We start from the raw sequence: 16,253 nt of genomic DNA, 5'->3' as shown, positions 1-16,253 counted from the left end.
GAGGCACAGGGTTCAATCCTCAGCACTGGGTAAACATAAACAATTAAATAATAGTATTCTGTCCATCTACAACTACAAAAATATTTTAAAATAAAAAAGAAGAAGAGGAGAAGGGGGAGGAGGAGGAGGAGGAGCCTGAAACACATGTAAATGTGTGATGCACAAGATAAGTCAAAGAGCAAAGAATGACCCAAAAAGTTACCACAACTGCAGGAAGACATCCACATAATCACGGAGGCACCGAAGGGGCTCCTGTTGCTCATGACTTGAAAATGTTAGCAAAAGGAGAAATAGTCATCGGTTGGTTCATAACCTTTGAAAGTACAAAATAAACAGTCATCAGAAGAGAAACCATGATATAAAAGAATGATTTGATAAACAAGAAGCATAAATGGAGGAGCAGGGTTAGATTTTCCACACAGCACAATTCCAAAGGATGTGTGTACCAGGTCCACACGGGTTACCTGTGACCTGTTCTCAAAGATTTCCTCTCCAAGAGCACAGTGTGGAAACCTTCAAGGATAACCTCACTTTGGACGCATCTGGCAAACTCTACTTCAGCCAGGTGACCAAAGTCGAGTTCAACACTGAAAACTTATGTGGATAGTATGCACCCTTGTAGGATCAGACAGCAATGGCTTTTTGCTGTTGCCGTGTTTCTCCCACAACTCACATCAGTTCACTCATGAGCCAAACTTCAAGATATCCTCATGGAGGATACGCTTCAAAGGGCCTTCGGAGTCACCCTCAGTACTCTCAAGCATATAAAGTGAGCAACAACTGGGCAATGGTCACAGACAAGAGGAGCTGAAAGCAACAGGAAAGTTAAATATATTGTGGTGGCCTGGCTGGGTTCTTGGAACTGAAAAAGACTCAAATTGTTAGAATCGAGAGACCAGGAATAATGCTTGCACTCTGGTTCCTTCTGCCTCTGGGTAACCACCACCAGGGAAGAGTTGGAGCCCCCAGAGCCACCACAAGAAGAAATCACACAAGAATGCCACTGCAAAATCTCTGATCACTATGTTTCTAAGGAGCCTGAACCTAAACATGGAGGCCTGGACCTGCAAGCTAGTAGTAAAGAAGGCTTCTGGCTTCAAAATTAAAAGATTCAATGAGGCTCCATATACAATGACTCCTGATGCAATAGCTGAAATATCTTGAAGAGAAGACGAAATGACCCCTTATATCAAGAATAAGGGACATTGCCAGTCTAATGAGAAAACACTATTCACTGGTACCAGCATAGAGCAGAATCAGATGTGGCACTGGCCTGACAAACATTTTAAAGAACCCGTCATAAAAGTACTTCCTAAACCAATTACAAAGAGTCTAGAGGGATGTGGCGGGAATATAAGGAACTCAGTAATAAACAGAATTTTTTGACAGAAATTAAGGAACAGAGGAAATGCAGTCATGGAAATTTGGAAACATCGCTGGATTGGCCCAACAGTGGGATAGAGATAAGGAAGATCCTATTTGTACACTTGTGGTCTGATCAGTAGAGTTCCTCTATCTTAACCATAAAGATATAGACTGAATGAACAAGTGAGCAGACCCTCAAAGAATTTAGGATGGCAACTGAATTTTAACATCCCACCGTCAAACTTCCAGAGAAGGAGATGTAGCTGAAAGAGCATTGTAAGAAACACAGGCTGCTTAGGACACTGCCTTCTGGCAGCCTGCTGCTTGTCTCTCAGTACACCATCTCTGCCCAACCTCGGCCCAGGGCAGATGCTGGTAGGCGGGCGTGTTTCTCACCTCAGACTGAAAAGGAGGTTTCAGAGCCTGACGTCCCTGGGGTCAGTGGCATCAGAGCCCTGAGAGGTGCTTTTACCTTTGGGCAGCCATTTGTCACAGGAGGCTACTGAGCACCTGCAATGTGGCTGGTTAGAACTGAGATCTTAAAATACAGAGAGACTTTTGTAGGGTTCCTACCAAAAAATGTATACTTAAGTAGTTATTTCATGTTGGCCACATATGAAATTGACAATATTGGGCTATATTTCCTCATAAATTTCTACCACTGATTTTGAAAAAGAGAGACACACAAGAAATTTGCGGCTGGAAATGTCCAAAATTTGGGGAAGAACATACAAAACAAATAAATGAACTACACACTGACATGTGTAGATGAACCCATGGTGAGATATATCAAAGTTCATCTATTGAAATTCCTACTAACACTGAAAGGGACAAGAACAAAAATGACACATTGATGAGGGGCGGTGACACTGAGTTGAAGCACTGCAGATTTCTCATGGAGCTCTGGGGTCTATTAGGACGTGACAAAACCATTTTCACCTGTTGGAAAAACAGTACTGTCGAAGGAGAATTTCACATGCAAGCATACTCTTTTGGGCCTGAATGGGAAGCCAAGACAGGAAGCGGAAAGCAAAGGATGTGCAGAAAGAGTGACTGAGTTGTGTGCTGAAACAGGAAAGGAAATCATGAAAGGAGGCAGCTAAGAGTAAGAGGAATGAATCAAGAGCAGTAGAAGAAGCATCCCCAAGGGACAGACCTTAGGTGAGCCTTTTCCTTGTGAATTGTGAATGACCAAAACCCACATGACACACCCAACCTACGACTGAGACTATTTTGTTCACCAGTGAGGGAGGCCCACATCCCCAATGGACCTCTGATTTCCATAGGTCAACTGACTGTGGATTGAGGACTCAGTCAAGTCAAGGCCAGGGCAAACCCTGACAAAATATTCAACAGCCACACACTCAAACGTGATTAAAAAACAAAGACAAACCCCATAAAGTGTTCCAGTAAACCAGAGAAAAGAAGGAGAGGGATTGAAAGAGGGATGAGATACAGAGGAAAGCAAAGAAACCAATGGAGGGACTTAGACACTGGCATTGGAGCAAATATCATCAGGTGACTGAGCTAAACCCATCATTTAGAATTAAGGCTGATATGGGCCAAGTCTGTCAAAACCGACCTAATTTCACATCATGTTTGCAAGAGGTTCATTTGCACTTCAACAGTATAGGTCAATGCATTGAAAGAGAGTTCAGACAGCCACATCATGCACACATGAATCTACAAAGCTGAAATGGTACAGTCATATGAAAACAGACCCCATCGCAAGGAAAACTAGTAGAGGCAGACAGATCCCACCCTGCAGGCAGACAGCAAAAAAAAAGTCTTCCCCTATCTGGCCCCTCTCCTTCACACCCAGCTGGTGGGGTTGAGACCACCTGTGTCTCCCTGGGGGGCTCTCTTTGGTCCCTGTGGGAGAAATCATGACCATATTTTGGTTCCGAGTTTGGTGTAACTGACTCTAAATGAGTGCTAGAGTTTGGAGAGCTGAATACTCCTCCCTGTGCCCAGAAGCCCTGGGGGACCCCACACGTGTCTGCTGAACCACCTCCTTCCCATTGAGTCTCTCAGGGAGCAGAGGCTGTTTTGATAGGGTCAAGGGAAGGGTCTCTTGACATCACACTCAACAAGTGGCCAATCCTGCAGGTGCAGCCAATGAGGCTGCTCAGAGACTGCCTGGGAAATGAGGGGCGGTGGGCGCCCACTCAGAAGACTGCAGGCGCCATGGGCAGAGCAAGGCAAAGAGCCAGCGCTCAGCGGCGGAAGCAAAAGCGTCCCGGGGATCCTCCAGCCACCTGCGCAGCCGTCGCGGTCATGGGCACTAGCCGCGCGCGGTGCCCAGCTGTCCAAGTCGGGGTCGGGAGCCAGGCGGAAGGCAGGGAGCGCGCGGCAGCCAAGAGGCGGCGGGGAAAGGCGCGGCGCAAGCTCTGGTGGCGGCGGGTCCGGGAGACCTGCGCCAAGAATCTGCTGCTCCCGCCGCAGCTGCGGAACCAGCGGGCGCTCATGCCCACCCCAGCGGCCCCCGCCAAGTCCCCGGGTGAGCTGGACCTGGGCGCGCAGCGCGAGCGCTGGGAGAAGTTCCGCAAGCTGCGGGGCCTGAGCTGCGAGGGTGCCGCCAAGTTCCTGTTGGACACCTTCGAGTTCCCGGGCCTGGTGTACCACACCGGGGGCTGCCACTGTGGCGCTGTCCGCTTTGCGGCATGGGCCCCTGAGGATCTGCACGTGGTGGAGTGCAGCTGCAGGCTGTGCAAGAAGAAGCAGCACCGCCACTTCCTAGTCCCTGCAGAGCGCTTCACGCTGCTGCAGGGCGCCGAGAGCATGGTCACCTACCCGTCCAACACGCACCCGGCGCTGCACAGCTTCTGCAGCAGGTGCGGGGTGCAGAGCTTCCACGCTGCGGAATCCGACCCACGCGTGTATGGCGTCGCCCCGCACTGCCTGGATGCGGGCACTGTGCGCAGCATGGTCATCGAGGAGGTCGATGGTGAAGCTTGGGCGCAGGAGGCCACTGAAGAGGAGGAGGAGGAAGACGACATCATGCAGAACGCATCCATCGAGATGGCCCCTGCCTGTCCTGGCCAAGAGGAGCAGTGACTGGGGCCACAAGCTGAACCCAGTGTGCTGGTGGGGGCCCCTCCAGCCAACCCCTGCAGCACTTGGGTAAAGAATCCTTCTCCCCTGTGAACCAGATCTGTTTCCAGACTGGCAAACCTGTGGTGTCAGTGCAAACTACCTGTCCCTCTTTCCCCCTTCCCCTCCAGTTCTGTTCAAGGGACTCTCTCTGAATCCGGAACTTGAGCACACACACCTTCTTCTGTGTACAATGATCACCTTGATATCTAACAAGCAAGTAGTGTCTCCACGTTTTCAAGTCATCTCTTTTATCACTTGGTTGTGCCATTCGTCCTGAAGGATCCCCACATGGCTGGTGGGAATCCCGTGTACTGTATGTTTCTGGTGCTATTGTGAACAGGCTTGTGTGCAACACGTGCATTTTAGTGTGCTAGGCGGCTACATCCCAACACTTTGGTGAACACTTTCAGGACGTTCTCCCCGGGTTTCCTGAGCGTTTGTGTTTTAGGTGGACGCGTTTCCACTACTTAGGGAAAGCTGTTGCTTTCAGCCACGTTGTTTATCTAGTGTGTTTGAAAATAGCATGTTTTGAAATTCGATATTACATACCTCATCACACTCAGTTCTCCAATGATGCTACTCTGTTGCTGGGTTTTGTGTTAGTGACTCACTGCTGGGGGGGGGGGATGGGGAGAGAGGATTGAGAGGGATGTCCACCCCCTTGGATCTTTCAAAGTACCCACCTTGTACATGTGTTAAGTGTTCAGAAATTAATAAATATTTATAAATGTGAAATTGTGTTTCTTGATCTCTACATAGAATAGGATTTGGCAGTGGGGAAATTGGGGCTTTTGAACAAAGTGGGCCTCTGTGAATGTCAAAGATGGTGGTGTCTCTCACTCTGCAGCAAGGCAAAATTCTCCAGGGTCCCCTAAATTTTGGATGAGGGGTATCAGCAGAGTGTTTGCACATTCAGCCTCTGGGGAAACACTATCTGTACTTGAATCCAGTCTCTGCCACCTACTGGGTAGGTCACTTGTATGCAGTTCCCTAAGTGATGGGATCAAGTCCCAGTGTTCTCATATTCAGGGCAAACCTGGTGCGGAGCACTGGATACCTTATCCATGAATACCCTGTTTCTCTTCTCAGCTGATGGGAACTCCTGTCAGGTCCTCTGGGCCATACAAAACTCTTGTTTGTCCTCTTCTATAGTGGGGTGGTAGGAAAAGTATAAACAAATTCAATGAAATAACTTAAGGAAGGATGAGATTAGGGTTTGAGGATGTGCAGGAGGGTCAGATGGCTTTGTGCCTTCAGTGGAGGCCTGTCCTAGGCCCCTAATCCCCCCACACACACCCAGTGACTCTTGCCTCAATAACAAATGGCCCCCAAGGTAGTCCATAACATGGCAGCCGTTTAGTATACGCATGGCATTTCAAAATCAGGAACTGAGAAAGGACACAGGGCAAATGACTTTTTTCATATGATGTCTATGACCCCCTTTGAAAAAGCCTGGCCTGCCATGCCTGGATTCATATGAAGGCTCCTTGACTGACAGTCCTGGTGGCCTTGTGAACAGGACTGAAGGATGGCGTGGAACAGGAAGTGGAGTTCCTAACTTTCACCTCGTGGTGGCATTCGTTTTCTTCTGAGCATGGCAGACCTCTCTGTAGTCAGGCCTCATATGTGATGACTCAGACCCTGAGGGGTGGGGGTTTCAATAAGAAAGGTGATTGTTGCATCAGCTCCTGTGATGAAGCCTCAGAACTCATGGTGAGTCACTCCTGTCATACTCTATTGATTAGAAGTGAGTCACAAGCCCTTTCACATTCAAGTGGGATAATAAGAATTACATCTCTCAGTGGGGGAGGTGACAGGCGCTATTTATAACAACATGAGATGGGAGATGTTGCTGTGGACATTTTCAGAAAATACAGTCTTGCACCTGTGGACTTCTAGGTAGCAGGTTATGTGTCATTCTGTCTCCCTATATTGGGGCTGCACGGCTGCACCCCTAACTTTTTGCAAAGTTCACATACAGCTTATGCACAATTTTATGGATGACTTAAGGGAAAATAGGCCTGGTTATACCTCCTTCTCTGGGCAAGAACAAACCAAATGTGAGTGATGGTACAGAGAATAAGATGTTAGGGCAAACAGCTGTTCAGTCAGTCTTCAAGCTGACCTTGGCAATGCCCTAAGACACACAGTCCAATGTGCTAAAAGCTACATGGAGGAAATACATCTTGCTCTTCCCACTGGGAGCTTTCACCTGTCGGAAGTAGCATATATTGGAGTGCTTTTGCACGGTGGCACCGACCATCCCTTCTGCTCTCCCTTCTAAGCATTCATGCATTCCTTCTTTCCTACCACAAACATTTACTGAGGATTTGCCACCGGCCAAGTACAATGTGGGAAGTGCTCCAGGATACGGCATGAAGTAAGTCAGTAATAATGCCAAGTTGCCAATCTTTTAGACAGACATGCAACTTTGAGTTAGGTGTGCACACAGGAGAGGTAATGGGGGTTTCTTAGTCTGAGCGCCCCAGAAAGCACACACAACATCAGACCTGTGATTGGGTGAGTGAATGACAAGACGTGTGATCAGAGGTCCTAGGTCATTTCCTAAGAACTTTGCTTGGCTCTCTCACAGAATACCATAGAAGAGGGAACTACGGTGTCCTCCACAGTAGACCAGAAGGGCCCGCACAGCCCAAAAGACACAGGGACAAATTCTTGGTGCCTTTACCAAAAGAATCTACAGAATGAGCTTGATAAGAAAGTGTGTGTTCTTTTCTGGCAAGTGTCCAGGACAGTCTGAGTTAAGGAAATTCCCATGTGTACTATATGAAGAGGCTTTGACTGATAATTGTAGTGTTATTTCTTCAATTTCCCTAGACAGATACAGTATTTTCCTAATTAAGTGTGCTCAACAATGAAAATTCATATCATGAACCCAAATGGAAATCAATATCACTGGTCATAGCATAGAACCTCATTAAATGAGATGAGTAAGTTGATCTTTACACCCAGTTTTGAAATGAATCATTTCAAAATCATGAAAATGAAAAAGGTGACGCATGTCTGAAGACTCTCCTGTTAACAAGCACCTCAATCTCTTCCGTTAATTAATTCTCACCCAAGCCTCTCAGAGCACATTTTTTCCCTTTAGGGTACTAGGGATTGGACCCAGGAATGTTCAAGCACAAAGCCACACCCTCAGCCCCTTTTCACTTTTTATTTTGAGACCAGACCTCACTAAGATTCTTAGGCTGACTCTGAACTTGTGATCCTCCTGCATCATCCTCCAGAGCTGTTGAGCTGATGTGCATGTGCCACCACACCTGGCATCAGAGCACATATTTTTAAGCAGGCTGAGAACAGAAGCACTAAGTGCACGGATCCCAGGCTGGCAAGTGGCACAGGGAAGGAAAACCAGAGCTACTGCCTGCCAGATTCATTAAGGACTGCAGGAAACGTTCGTTCTCAAGTACTTCTACCCCTCTCATTCTGCTCCTTTCCCCCTTTTGCATAGATCCAACTCACTTCATGGATCTAGCTCTTCTTCACGCTTGACGCAATTCACTGTTCCTTGGTCTTTGCCCATCATCCCAGCATCCTCTCCATTGACTTTGGCCTCCTTTAAAGGTATGAAATGGGAGCTGAGGTTGTGGCTCTGTGGTAGAGCACTTGCCTAGCATATGCAAGGCCCTGGATTCCACCCCAGCACCACGTAAAATTAAATAAAATAGGGATATTGCATCTAACTACAACTAAAATATAAATATTTTTTAAAAATCTGAAATGTTAGTGTTTTGGACATTTTGAGACCTCCAACATTCTTATTCCATATGTCCATATATTTGGCTCTGTGACCACAAAAACCAGCATGATAGTTTGGATCACACTTGTTTGGAGGAAAGAAGCTTTGAACAGACTTCCCCAGGGGCTCTTGGACAAGTCTGCCAGTTGTTGCTCTTTGAATGTGGAACATCTTCACACACATGTGTTCATCTTCCCCATGAGAGTTGAGTGAGGCAAGGCAAGTAAATAGGTAAATGGGCCCAGCATCCTGCAGCCATGTTGCTCAGTGGTTAAGTGCCCCTGTTCGATTTCTGGTACCAAGAAACAACAACAAGAAAACCAAAAACTAAACAGAACAACAACAACAACATTGAGGGTGAAGCAGTTCAGAGGATAAGGTTATGGCACACAAGCATATAATCATAGGAATGGGAAATATGGCCTTCTTGATGCTTGTTATGATTCCTCTTTTCAAAACCCTCTCATGTTCCGAACGTTTGCATGAGAAGCTCCAGAGCGTCTTGCATTTCACACTCTTGAAGGGGGCATTAGTAAGTAAAATCAGATCCTAGGAGAACACATGGAATGCACACACAGTGTGAAACCAGTCAGTAAAAGACTGTGGGTAAAGTAAACTCTTTTCCCTTTTTGTAAAGTAGTCCCAGAATGCTAGATCTCCTAACTAGGGCAGATTTTTAATTGAAGTGATAAAGCTCATAGAACTCCATGCCCGGATGCTTCAATGGTCAGCAGGAGCCATTTGTCACCATTAAGATTACTTATATTATTGTTACAAGATCTTTGATCCCAATGTAAATAGGCCCTGCCAGTTCTGCTGGACTGAGAGTAAAGTAAGCCTAGGAATTGCCCAACACCTTTGCCCTATGCCACCTGGAGAGAGATTGAGGTCTTCTCTTTAGGACTTAGATTTAGAGATTCCACCTGTAATACCTGGGGCGTGTCTCTGAGATCCTAGTATAGTTGTTGTGCTCTCCATAATGTACAATGCTGGTACCCAGAAACAAGGCACAGTTGGATGGGTTGATGTCGTCACTGTCCCTCACTTACAGTAATGGATTTAGGTGAGTGACATCGGTTTTCTCAGCTAAGGCTGTAGAAGCTGTAACCAATGTGCACCATGATCACAAGGTAACATGAGAGCATCTGGACACAGCTGGGATGGGCAGAAAGTTCTGGATGGAGAAACCCAAAATGGTGACCTCCTGGTCTCTGGGACAATCCCTCATCATCAGAAGGTGGCAGTTTCCTATCATCAGAAACCCCAATGAGCAAGTCCCCAGCCTTAGAGGGATGGCACACTCAGGATCCTCACCTCTTTGGTAAGAGTTTCAGGTCTCACCTCCAGGCACCACAGTGCCCCACAGGAAAAGACAGACTACTGACACTCCCTCTGGCATTTTGCCAGGCGCCATCCAGACTTGTTTACAGACCCTAACATTTCTCTGCAAAATGCCAGGCGCCATCCCGACCTGTCCACAGACCCCAACAGACTACCTTTCCTCAGCCCATCCTCCTGGGGATTGGGAAAACTTTCTCTGCGAACACTCTGATTCAGATTCTACTTCCAACTTTCTTTTTCTGACTCTCAGCACCATCATGCTAAATTTGGGCTGGGCATGGTGGTGCAAACCTGTAATCCCAGCAGAATGGGAAGATGAGGCCAGAGGTTTGTGAGATCAAAGCCAGCCTCAGCAATAGTGAGGTGCTATACAACTCAGCAAGACCCTGTCTTGGAATAAAATATAAAATATGGCTTGGGGTGTGGTTCAGTGGTTGTGTGTCCCTGAGTTAAATACTCAAAAAAAAAAAACACAAAGATCTTGCTAAAAATTTGGAAGATCAGTTTTTATAAAGTTTGTATTCCTCCTCTAGGCCCTTGTCATTCATATGAAAGAATAACTCTTATATTTCCTTCCTGGCTGCAATGGAAGGAAATATAAGAGTTATCCTTTCATATGAATGAACAAAGAAAAGTAGACAACACACATGAAACAATGATTTCCAAGAGATTAGATACAAAGCAGTCAATGGGGGTGACCTATCAGAGAGGAGAAATAAACATCTTGAGCAACATGACCACCTCAGCTTACTTGGAGGAGACCCTGGTAGTCTCCCTGGCTTGTGAAAGACAGAGCAGTCATACTAGTCGGCCTTAAAGAGCAGTTGGACAAAATGATATCATGTGAAAGGGGCCAGGCAGAGAAACGCAAATACCACTTGATCTCACTCATGTGTGGCATCTTAAATGAGTGGACCTCATAGAATAAACATGACAACTGTAGTTATGAGTCTTGTGTTGTTGTTGGGGATTGTTGGGAAGAGGATGAAAATTTCAGTTAGAATGAAAGAATAAGTCCAGGACATCTGTGATACATCATGGTGACTATGATGAATAACACTATATTGTTTTAAAAAATCCCATGATAGTACATTTCAAGTGTGATAAACCTGTACAAATTACATGTGAGGTCTCATATATGTGCAATAGCTTGATTTATATTTTCCACCATGTACACATACATGAAAATGAGTTGCAGTTGCACATTCCAATATATATATTATATATATTTTTTTCTCCATTTGGCACTTTGAGTAAATAAGTACGTTTCAAACCTCCTAAGAGTCAAACAGGTAAAAACGTCCAAAAGAATGAATTGGATCCCTTTTTCCAACTCAATAAAAAATTAACTCAAAGTGGATCAATGACCTACATGGAGAAAAAAAAGCCATAACTCCTTCACAAAAACAGCATACAATAATTCTCAGGCAGAATTCTCATCTCTCTGCAGAATGTTCCAGGTCTCTCATCCAGGTGTATCAGTACTCCAGGAAACACACAAAATGCCTCTCCTCAGCCTATGTATCACCTTGGGTATTAGGAAATTTTTTTCTATAAACACTCTGATTCTAATTCTATTTCCAAATTCCTTATTCTGAGTCTGAGGAAAGATTTGGCTAAATATGGAAGATCCATGTCCTAGAGAGAAAGAATTCCATCCCAAAGAGACTCTATTTCTGGCTACAATGAAAGGAAAAAGTAATAGATTTTTCCCTTCCAAGCAACAAAGAAAAGTAGTGGGTGACTCACATAATATCCATTATTGTGTGTGGAGGGATGACGTCAACCCTACCCACCTTTTACCTGGCTCTTGGTCCTCATGCTTTGTACATTTGGGAGAACATGAGGAGTATAATAGGCTCTCAGAGATAAGCCTCAATGTAAAATAAATCCTGATGTTATTATAGGCAAAGGATTTTTACATCTGATACTGTGGCACAAACAACAGAAGTAAAATAAAAGATGCACAGGCTGTTACCAAAATTGCAATGCTTTGTGCTTCAAAGGCTCCACGCGAGAACGTAAATAAGAATTCATGGAACTATTTCAAAGTCAGGTATTCAGCTAAAGTTACATGCCGACTATACAAAGCATGTCTGTTTCTCAATAGCATAAACAGACAAATAATCTTATTTTTAAATGGGCAAAGAATATGGTGGGACATTTTGCCTAATGAGTCATACAAAAGGCCAGTAAGCACCTGAGAAGACACTCACTGATTGATGCATGATGGAGACCCAAGTCTAAACCACAGTGCGTGCTACTCCTTCACACAATCTGGATGACAACATTTAAAGTCAGACAATTTAACAACTAAGTCAGACAAAAATAATTGACAGCAAGAACTGGAGTAACAGAAATCCGGATAGATTGCTTGTCGGGATTATAAAATAGGGCAACCCCTTTGGTAGTTTGGGTTTTCCTCAATACCTGAAACAGTTTCCAAGTGACCCAAAAGGTTCACTCTTAAGAATCCACCAAAAGGAAATGAAAATTTATGTCAAAACAAAAATGCATCACAAATGTTGAGAACATGAATATTCATAAAGGCCAAAGTTATTAAGTAGCCCACGTTTCTATCAGATTATGACTGGTTGGATGGAATGGCGTCTATTCATTTAATGGAAGATTCTCTGGCAATCAAGAGGAATGAAGCCCCAAAATGTGTTAAAACATAAGTGGACCCTGAAAACTTTATAATGCAAGAAGAGGCCACATGATAAGTTTCCACTTTTATGTAATGTACAGAATAGGTGAATTTATAGTCAGAAATCTTTAAAATAATTTTACTGGAGCATTATAATTATACATGGTAGTAGGATTCATTATGACACACTGAAACTTGCACATGACATAATTTGATTAATCAAATTCCCCAGAACCTTCCCTTTCTCTCCTCTTCTCTCTCCCCCTATTCTGCTTGTTCTACTCTACTCATCTCCCTTCTATTATTATCATTATGTTATCATTTCAATTGGTGCATTAAAATTATACACATAAGTGGGATTCATTATAGTACAATCATGTCTGGACAGAGTATAATTTAATTAGTTATGCATTTTGGTGGTGCTGGGAATGAATCTCAGGGCCGGCCAGTGTAGGCCTACCACTGAGCTTCACCCCCAGCCCTGGACACACCCTGAATTCATAGGTTTGGTATCCCAGCCTTTCCCACATACCCTCCCCTCCTCCTTCCCTCCCAATCCCCTTCCTCTACTGTCTTCATCTCCCTTCTATTCTCAAGAGAGCCTTTTTAAAAAAAAGTATTATTCTTTTTCTCTCAGTCTCTCTCTAGCTTCCACATTTGAGAGAAAACTTTTAATTTTTTTCAAACTACCAGAGCCTGGCTTATTTCACTTAGAAGGAATAATTTAGTTTTCCTGGGCAAGGAGTGTAGGTTAGAACATAGATATTCATGGGCAGGGGCTTTCTTCTGAGGAGTTTAACATTTCTTAGTGAAATTCTTGTGATGGTCGCGTATCTCTGGGAGTATGCCACCAAACCCAACTGAAGTGTACAATTTACACGGATGAATTTTATTTTATGTGGATTATGTTTCAACCTGGTGTGTCTCTAAAAGCACCATTTACTTTGTACTTAATATCCAAATGTCCCCTGCAATCTACTCACGCCCATTAACGTCTGAATGGACATAGGGAATATTTACACCTAGTCACAACTTGAGATATGAAAAATCTTGGCAACCTGGTTCATTGGTGGAAGATAAACAGACAATTCAGTGCTCATGGTGTGAATGGCAAGAGCTGAGACCTGAGTGAACGCTGGATCCCTCATTCTCAAGCACAGGGAGGCATATAAACTGTGCAGTGATGTTGTAAAGACAAATCATTGAGGAGTGTGAGACAATCTGCTGAGGAAGAGCCATTAACTGACACTGAACATGGTCAGCCTCACACTACTTTTGGGGTAGTTCTGAATGGGATTCTTGTAAAGAATAAATGTTTCAAAATGTACTGTCACAGTGTGATTTCCTTTTTCCTAAGAAAGGACGATGTTCAGCCTGTTTGGAACGCTATGCCCTGGCATGTGTTGTCAATTGGAGTGATAGCTGGGCTCAAGGCCTGCTCTCCCGCTTGATAGCTGTGCAACCAGAGGCAAGAGTCTGAACTTCTCGCTTTTAGAGCACGCATCCTGACCAACTCCGGATTGGATCTCCTCAGCAAGGATAAGACCATCTCCCTCAGGGGCTTTTTTAGCAATGGGAGATGAGAGGAAACACTTTGTCTGATTCTCTCTCTCTCTGTGCATTTTCTCTTTCTCCCTTCTCAATGCCTCCTTCTCAAAAGGTATTCAGGAACCCCATCCTAATTAACTTTTGCCTTCCCCCTCTGTGTACCAAACCCTCTCCCTCATTTCTTTTCCAAAGATGTATCTGAGCCTTCCCATCCTCACTTTTCAATTAAATTCAGTCTGGCTTCATTCCCTATGGGCCCCCAGCTATCCCAGCTGATACAGGTATCAAGAAGGTAACAAGCATGTTCTAATTAATGAATCCCAGAGGACTTGACTCCCGGTTCTCATCTGACCTCAGCTCCCTCTGGCATTACCCTCTCTCCTTCATCTCTGTCTGTGATTCTACCCTGTCTCCCAGGGACGTTCCTCTTCCTCTTAGATTTCTTACTCCATCTGCTTCCACAACTTCTGTTTCCCTGTGCACTTAAATGCTCCTCTTCCCTGGGTCCCATTTCCCTGGCCAACTCTTTACATACTCTACTTCCTAATCCCGGATTAGTCAATTCCAATTCAAGGCTTCATCTACTTCTGGTGTAGAGATGATTCCTAAATACCTATTGTGGGTCTGGAGCCAATTCCTGAGCACCTGGCCAAAATGTCCAGCTAAGCTTGCTCTTGGGCATCCTGCCTGTTTCCACAGATCTCATCTCAGTGTACTGTCCTCACCTGCAAATTGTGCAAGCCTCTCTCTTCCATTCTGCAACAAAGTGGGTGGGCTTCCTCACTCATCCAACTCACAATTTTCTCTATGGGATCTGGATGGACACAGTGTTCTGGTTCAAGCAGCAGTAGGCTTCTAGGGGAAAATCAAGTGGCTATAGAGACTAATACTCTCTATAATTCAAGGCATGCATCTCAAGCAAGCTCTTGAAGGGGGCTAGTGGATTACTGCATTTTCCCAAAATGCTCCTCTCCAACTCCCTATAATGACCAGGTTGTTTTAAAGCTTTACAATGCCTCAAACACCTGATCTGCATCTTTCTATCTTAGAAGCTGGTGATCTACTACTTTGGTGAGAAAATGTCGGTCCTCGGGGGGACTCTTACAATTCGTGGCACCAGTATAAAAACCTGCCTGCAGCTACATCTGTGGTGGTCATCTCCTTCCAGTAATGATAGAAATATCACTCTTGATGTTTAAGGGCAAAGCCTTCAGTGAGTGTTTTGGATGACATCCCTGCTATCTTATCAGGAACCTTCTACTATGAATAATTTATTTTTTCTCTCTACTACTCTCATGTAGTCAGTTTCTCCTTCTCCAAACTACTTTTTTCCATGAGCACTAAAACATGCTCTGAGAGCAACTGAACATATGCAATGTAAATAAATAATAAAAAATCCAAAACGCCTTCCCTCTTTCCCATATTACTGCCAGGCGACCACCTAATGTCCCCACGTTCACAATGAAATTTTCAGCTTTCTACACTGGTCATACTTCTTTCCCTGTTCACCCAATACTAGGCTTTTACTCCCCACATTCCATGCGAGGCTCTCTCCAGCATTCCCCCAGTGCTCATGACATGAAATCAAAAGGGAATATTTTGTCCTCCTGACGTCAGGAATGAGATAAGGCTGGAATGATAGATAGATGGGCCCCTGGATAACTCCCTGAGCGGTAACTCACAAACAGTACCTGCAGATATTGCTATAAACTTATAAAAATGTTGTTTTTAAATCAGGACCCTACGTGACAGGGGTCATGCCTCTCCACAGAAGGAAAAATACCTGACTGACAAGTTGATTGGACTCAAAGTGGCATGAATCCCTCGTGGACACTCTGAACGCCTTACCCAGGAGTGCTCAGGGGCCGACTTTATTAAACCTGTAGATCTATATCAACCTAAGAGCCACACTTTGACATTCCTCTCATGGGTCCCTTCCCTCTTTTGGAGCTCTGCTTTCTATTCCTCTAATAAATGCTCTTACTTTGTTCTCTCCCTAGTGTCTGTGCATTTTCTTCTTCAAATTTATGAGAGGATGAGCCCACCCCCACACTCCCTGCTACACTCAGATCACCTAATTTAGGAGGAGCATGGAAACTATCGAACACTCTCTTCTTTGGAAATTGTACTCTTCTTTCCTCTGTTCATCATTTTCTTGTGAAGGGGCCATATGTCACTGTTTCCTTGGATGCTTTCTGAATTTGTAACTGATGTTGAAATCTGGATATCTGGATATTATAGTGTGGTATCACTGAAAATCAGATTATCTCCCTTCCCCAGTGTTTACTTTTCTTCATGTCTGAAAGGTACAGCCATTCATTAATTGCTTCTTCCCATCTGAGTCTCATTACCCATAGGGAGACAGAATGGATGTCTATTGACCTCTTTTGCAGAAGAGGAACCGAGTAGTTTTGCTTTCCTAGTCACGCAACCAGTTAGGGACAGAGTCCAGAAAAAAAGCCACATCTGTTAACACCTGACTCCAAGTCTTCC

General features: G+C 44.7%; 1 protein-coding gene across 1 annotated transcript; it reads left to right on the top strand.

Moving 5' to 3' along the window:
- The first annotated feature begins 3,552 nt into the window (after positions 1-3,552).
- Positions 3,553-4,422, top strand: LOC143638505 (centromere protein V-like protein 3). The gene has a single exon (XM_077106432.1). It carries the CDS (start codon positions 3,553-3,555, stop codon positions 4,420-4,422), a length of 870 nt encoding a protein of 289 aa, XP_076962547.1.
- Positions 4,423-16,253: the final 11,831 nt, after the last annotated feature.

Source organism: Callospermophilus lateralis, chromosome X (genome assembly GCF_048772815.1).
Source record: "Callospermophilus lateralis isolate mCalLat2 chromosome X, mCalLat2.hap1, whole genome shotgun sequence".
Taxonomy (NCBI): domain Eukaryota; kingdom Metazoa; phylum Chordata; class Mammalia; order Rodentia; family Sciuridae; genus Callospermophilus; species Callospermophilus lateralis.
Note: the sequence above shows the minus strand (reverse complement) of the source record. Positions and strands in the feature narration are given on the sequence as shown.

Bases quoted from the DNA above. Each gene is read 5' to 3' on its own strand.
- LOC143638505 (XM_077106432.1), top strand. From the start codon at position 3,553: ATGGGCAGAGCAAGGCAAAGAGCCAGCGCTCAGCGGCGGAAGCAAAAG.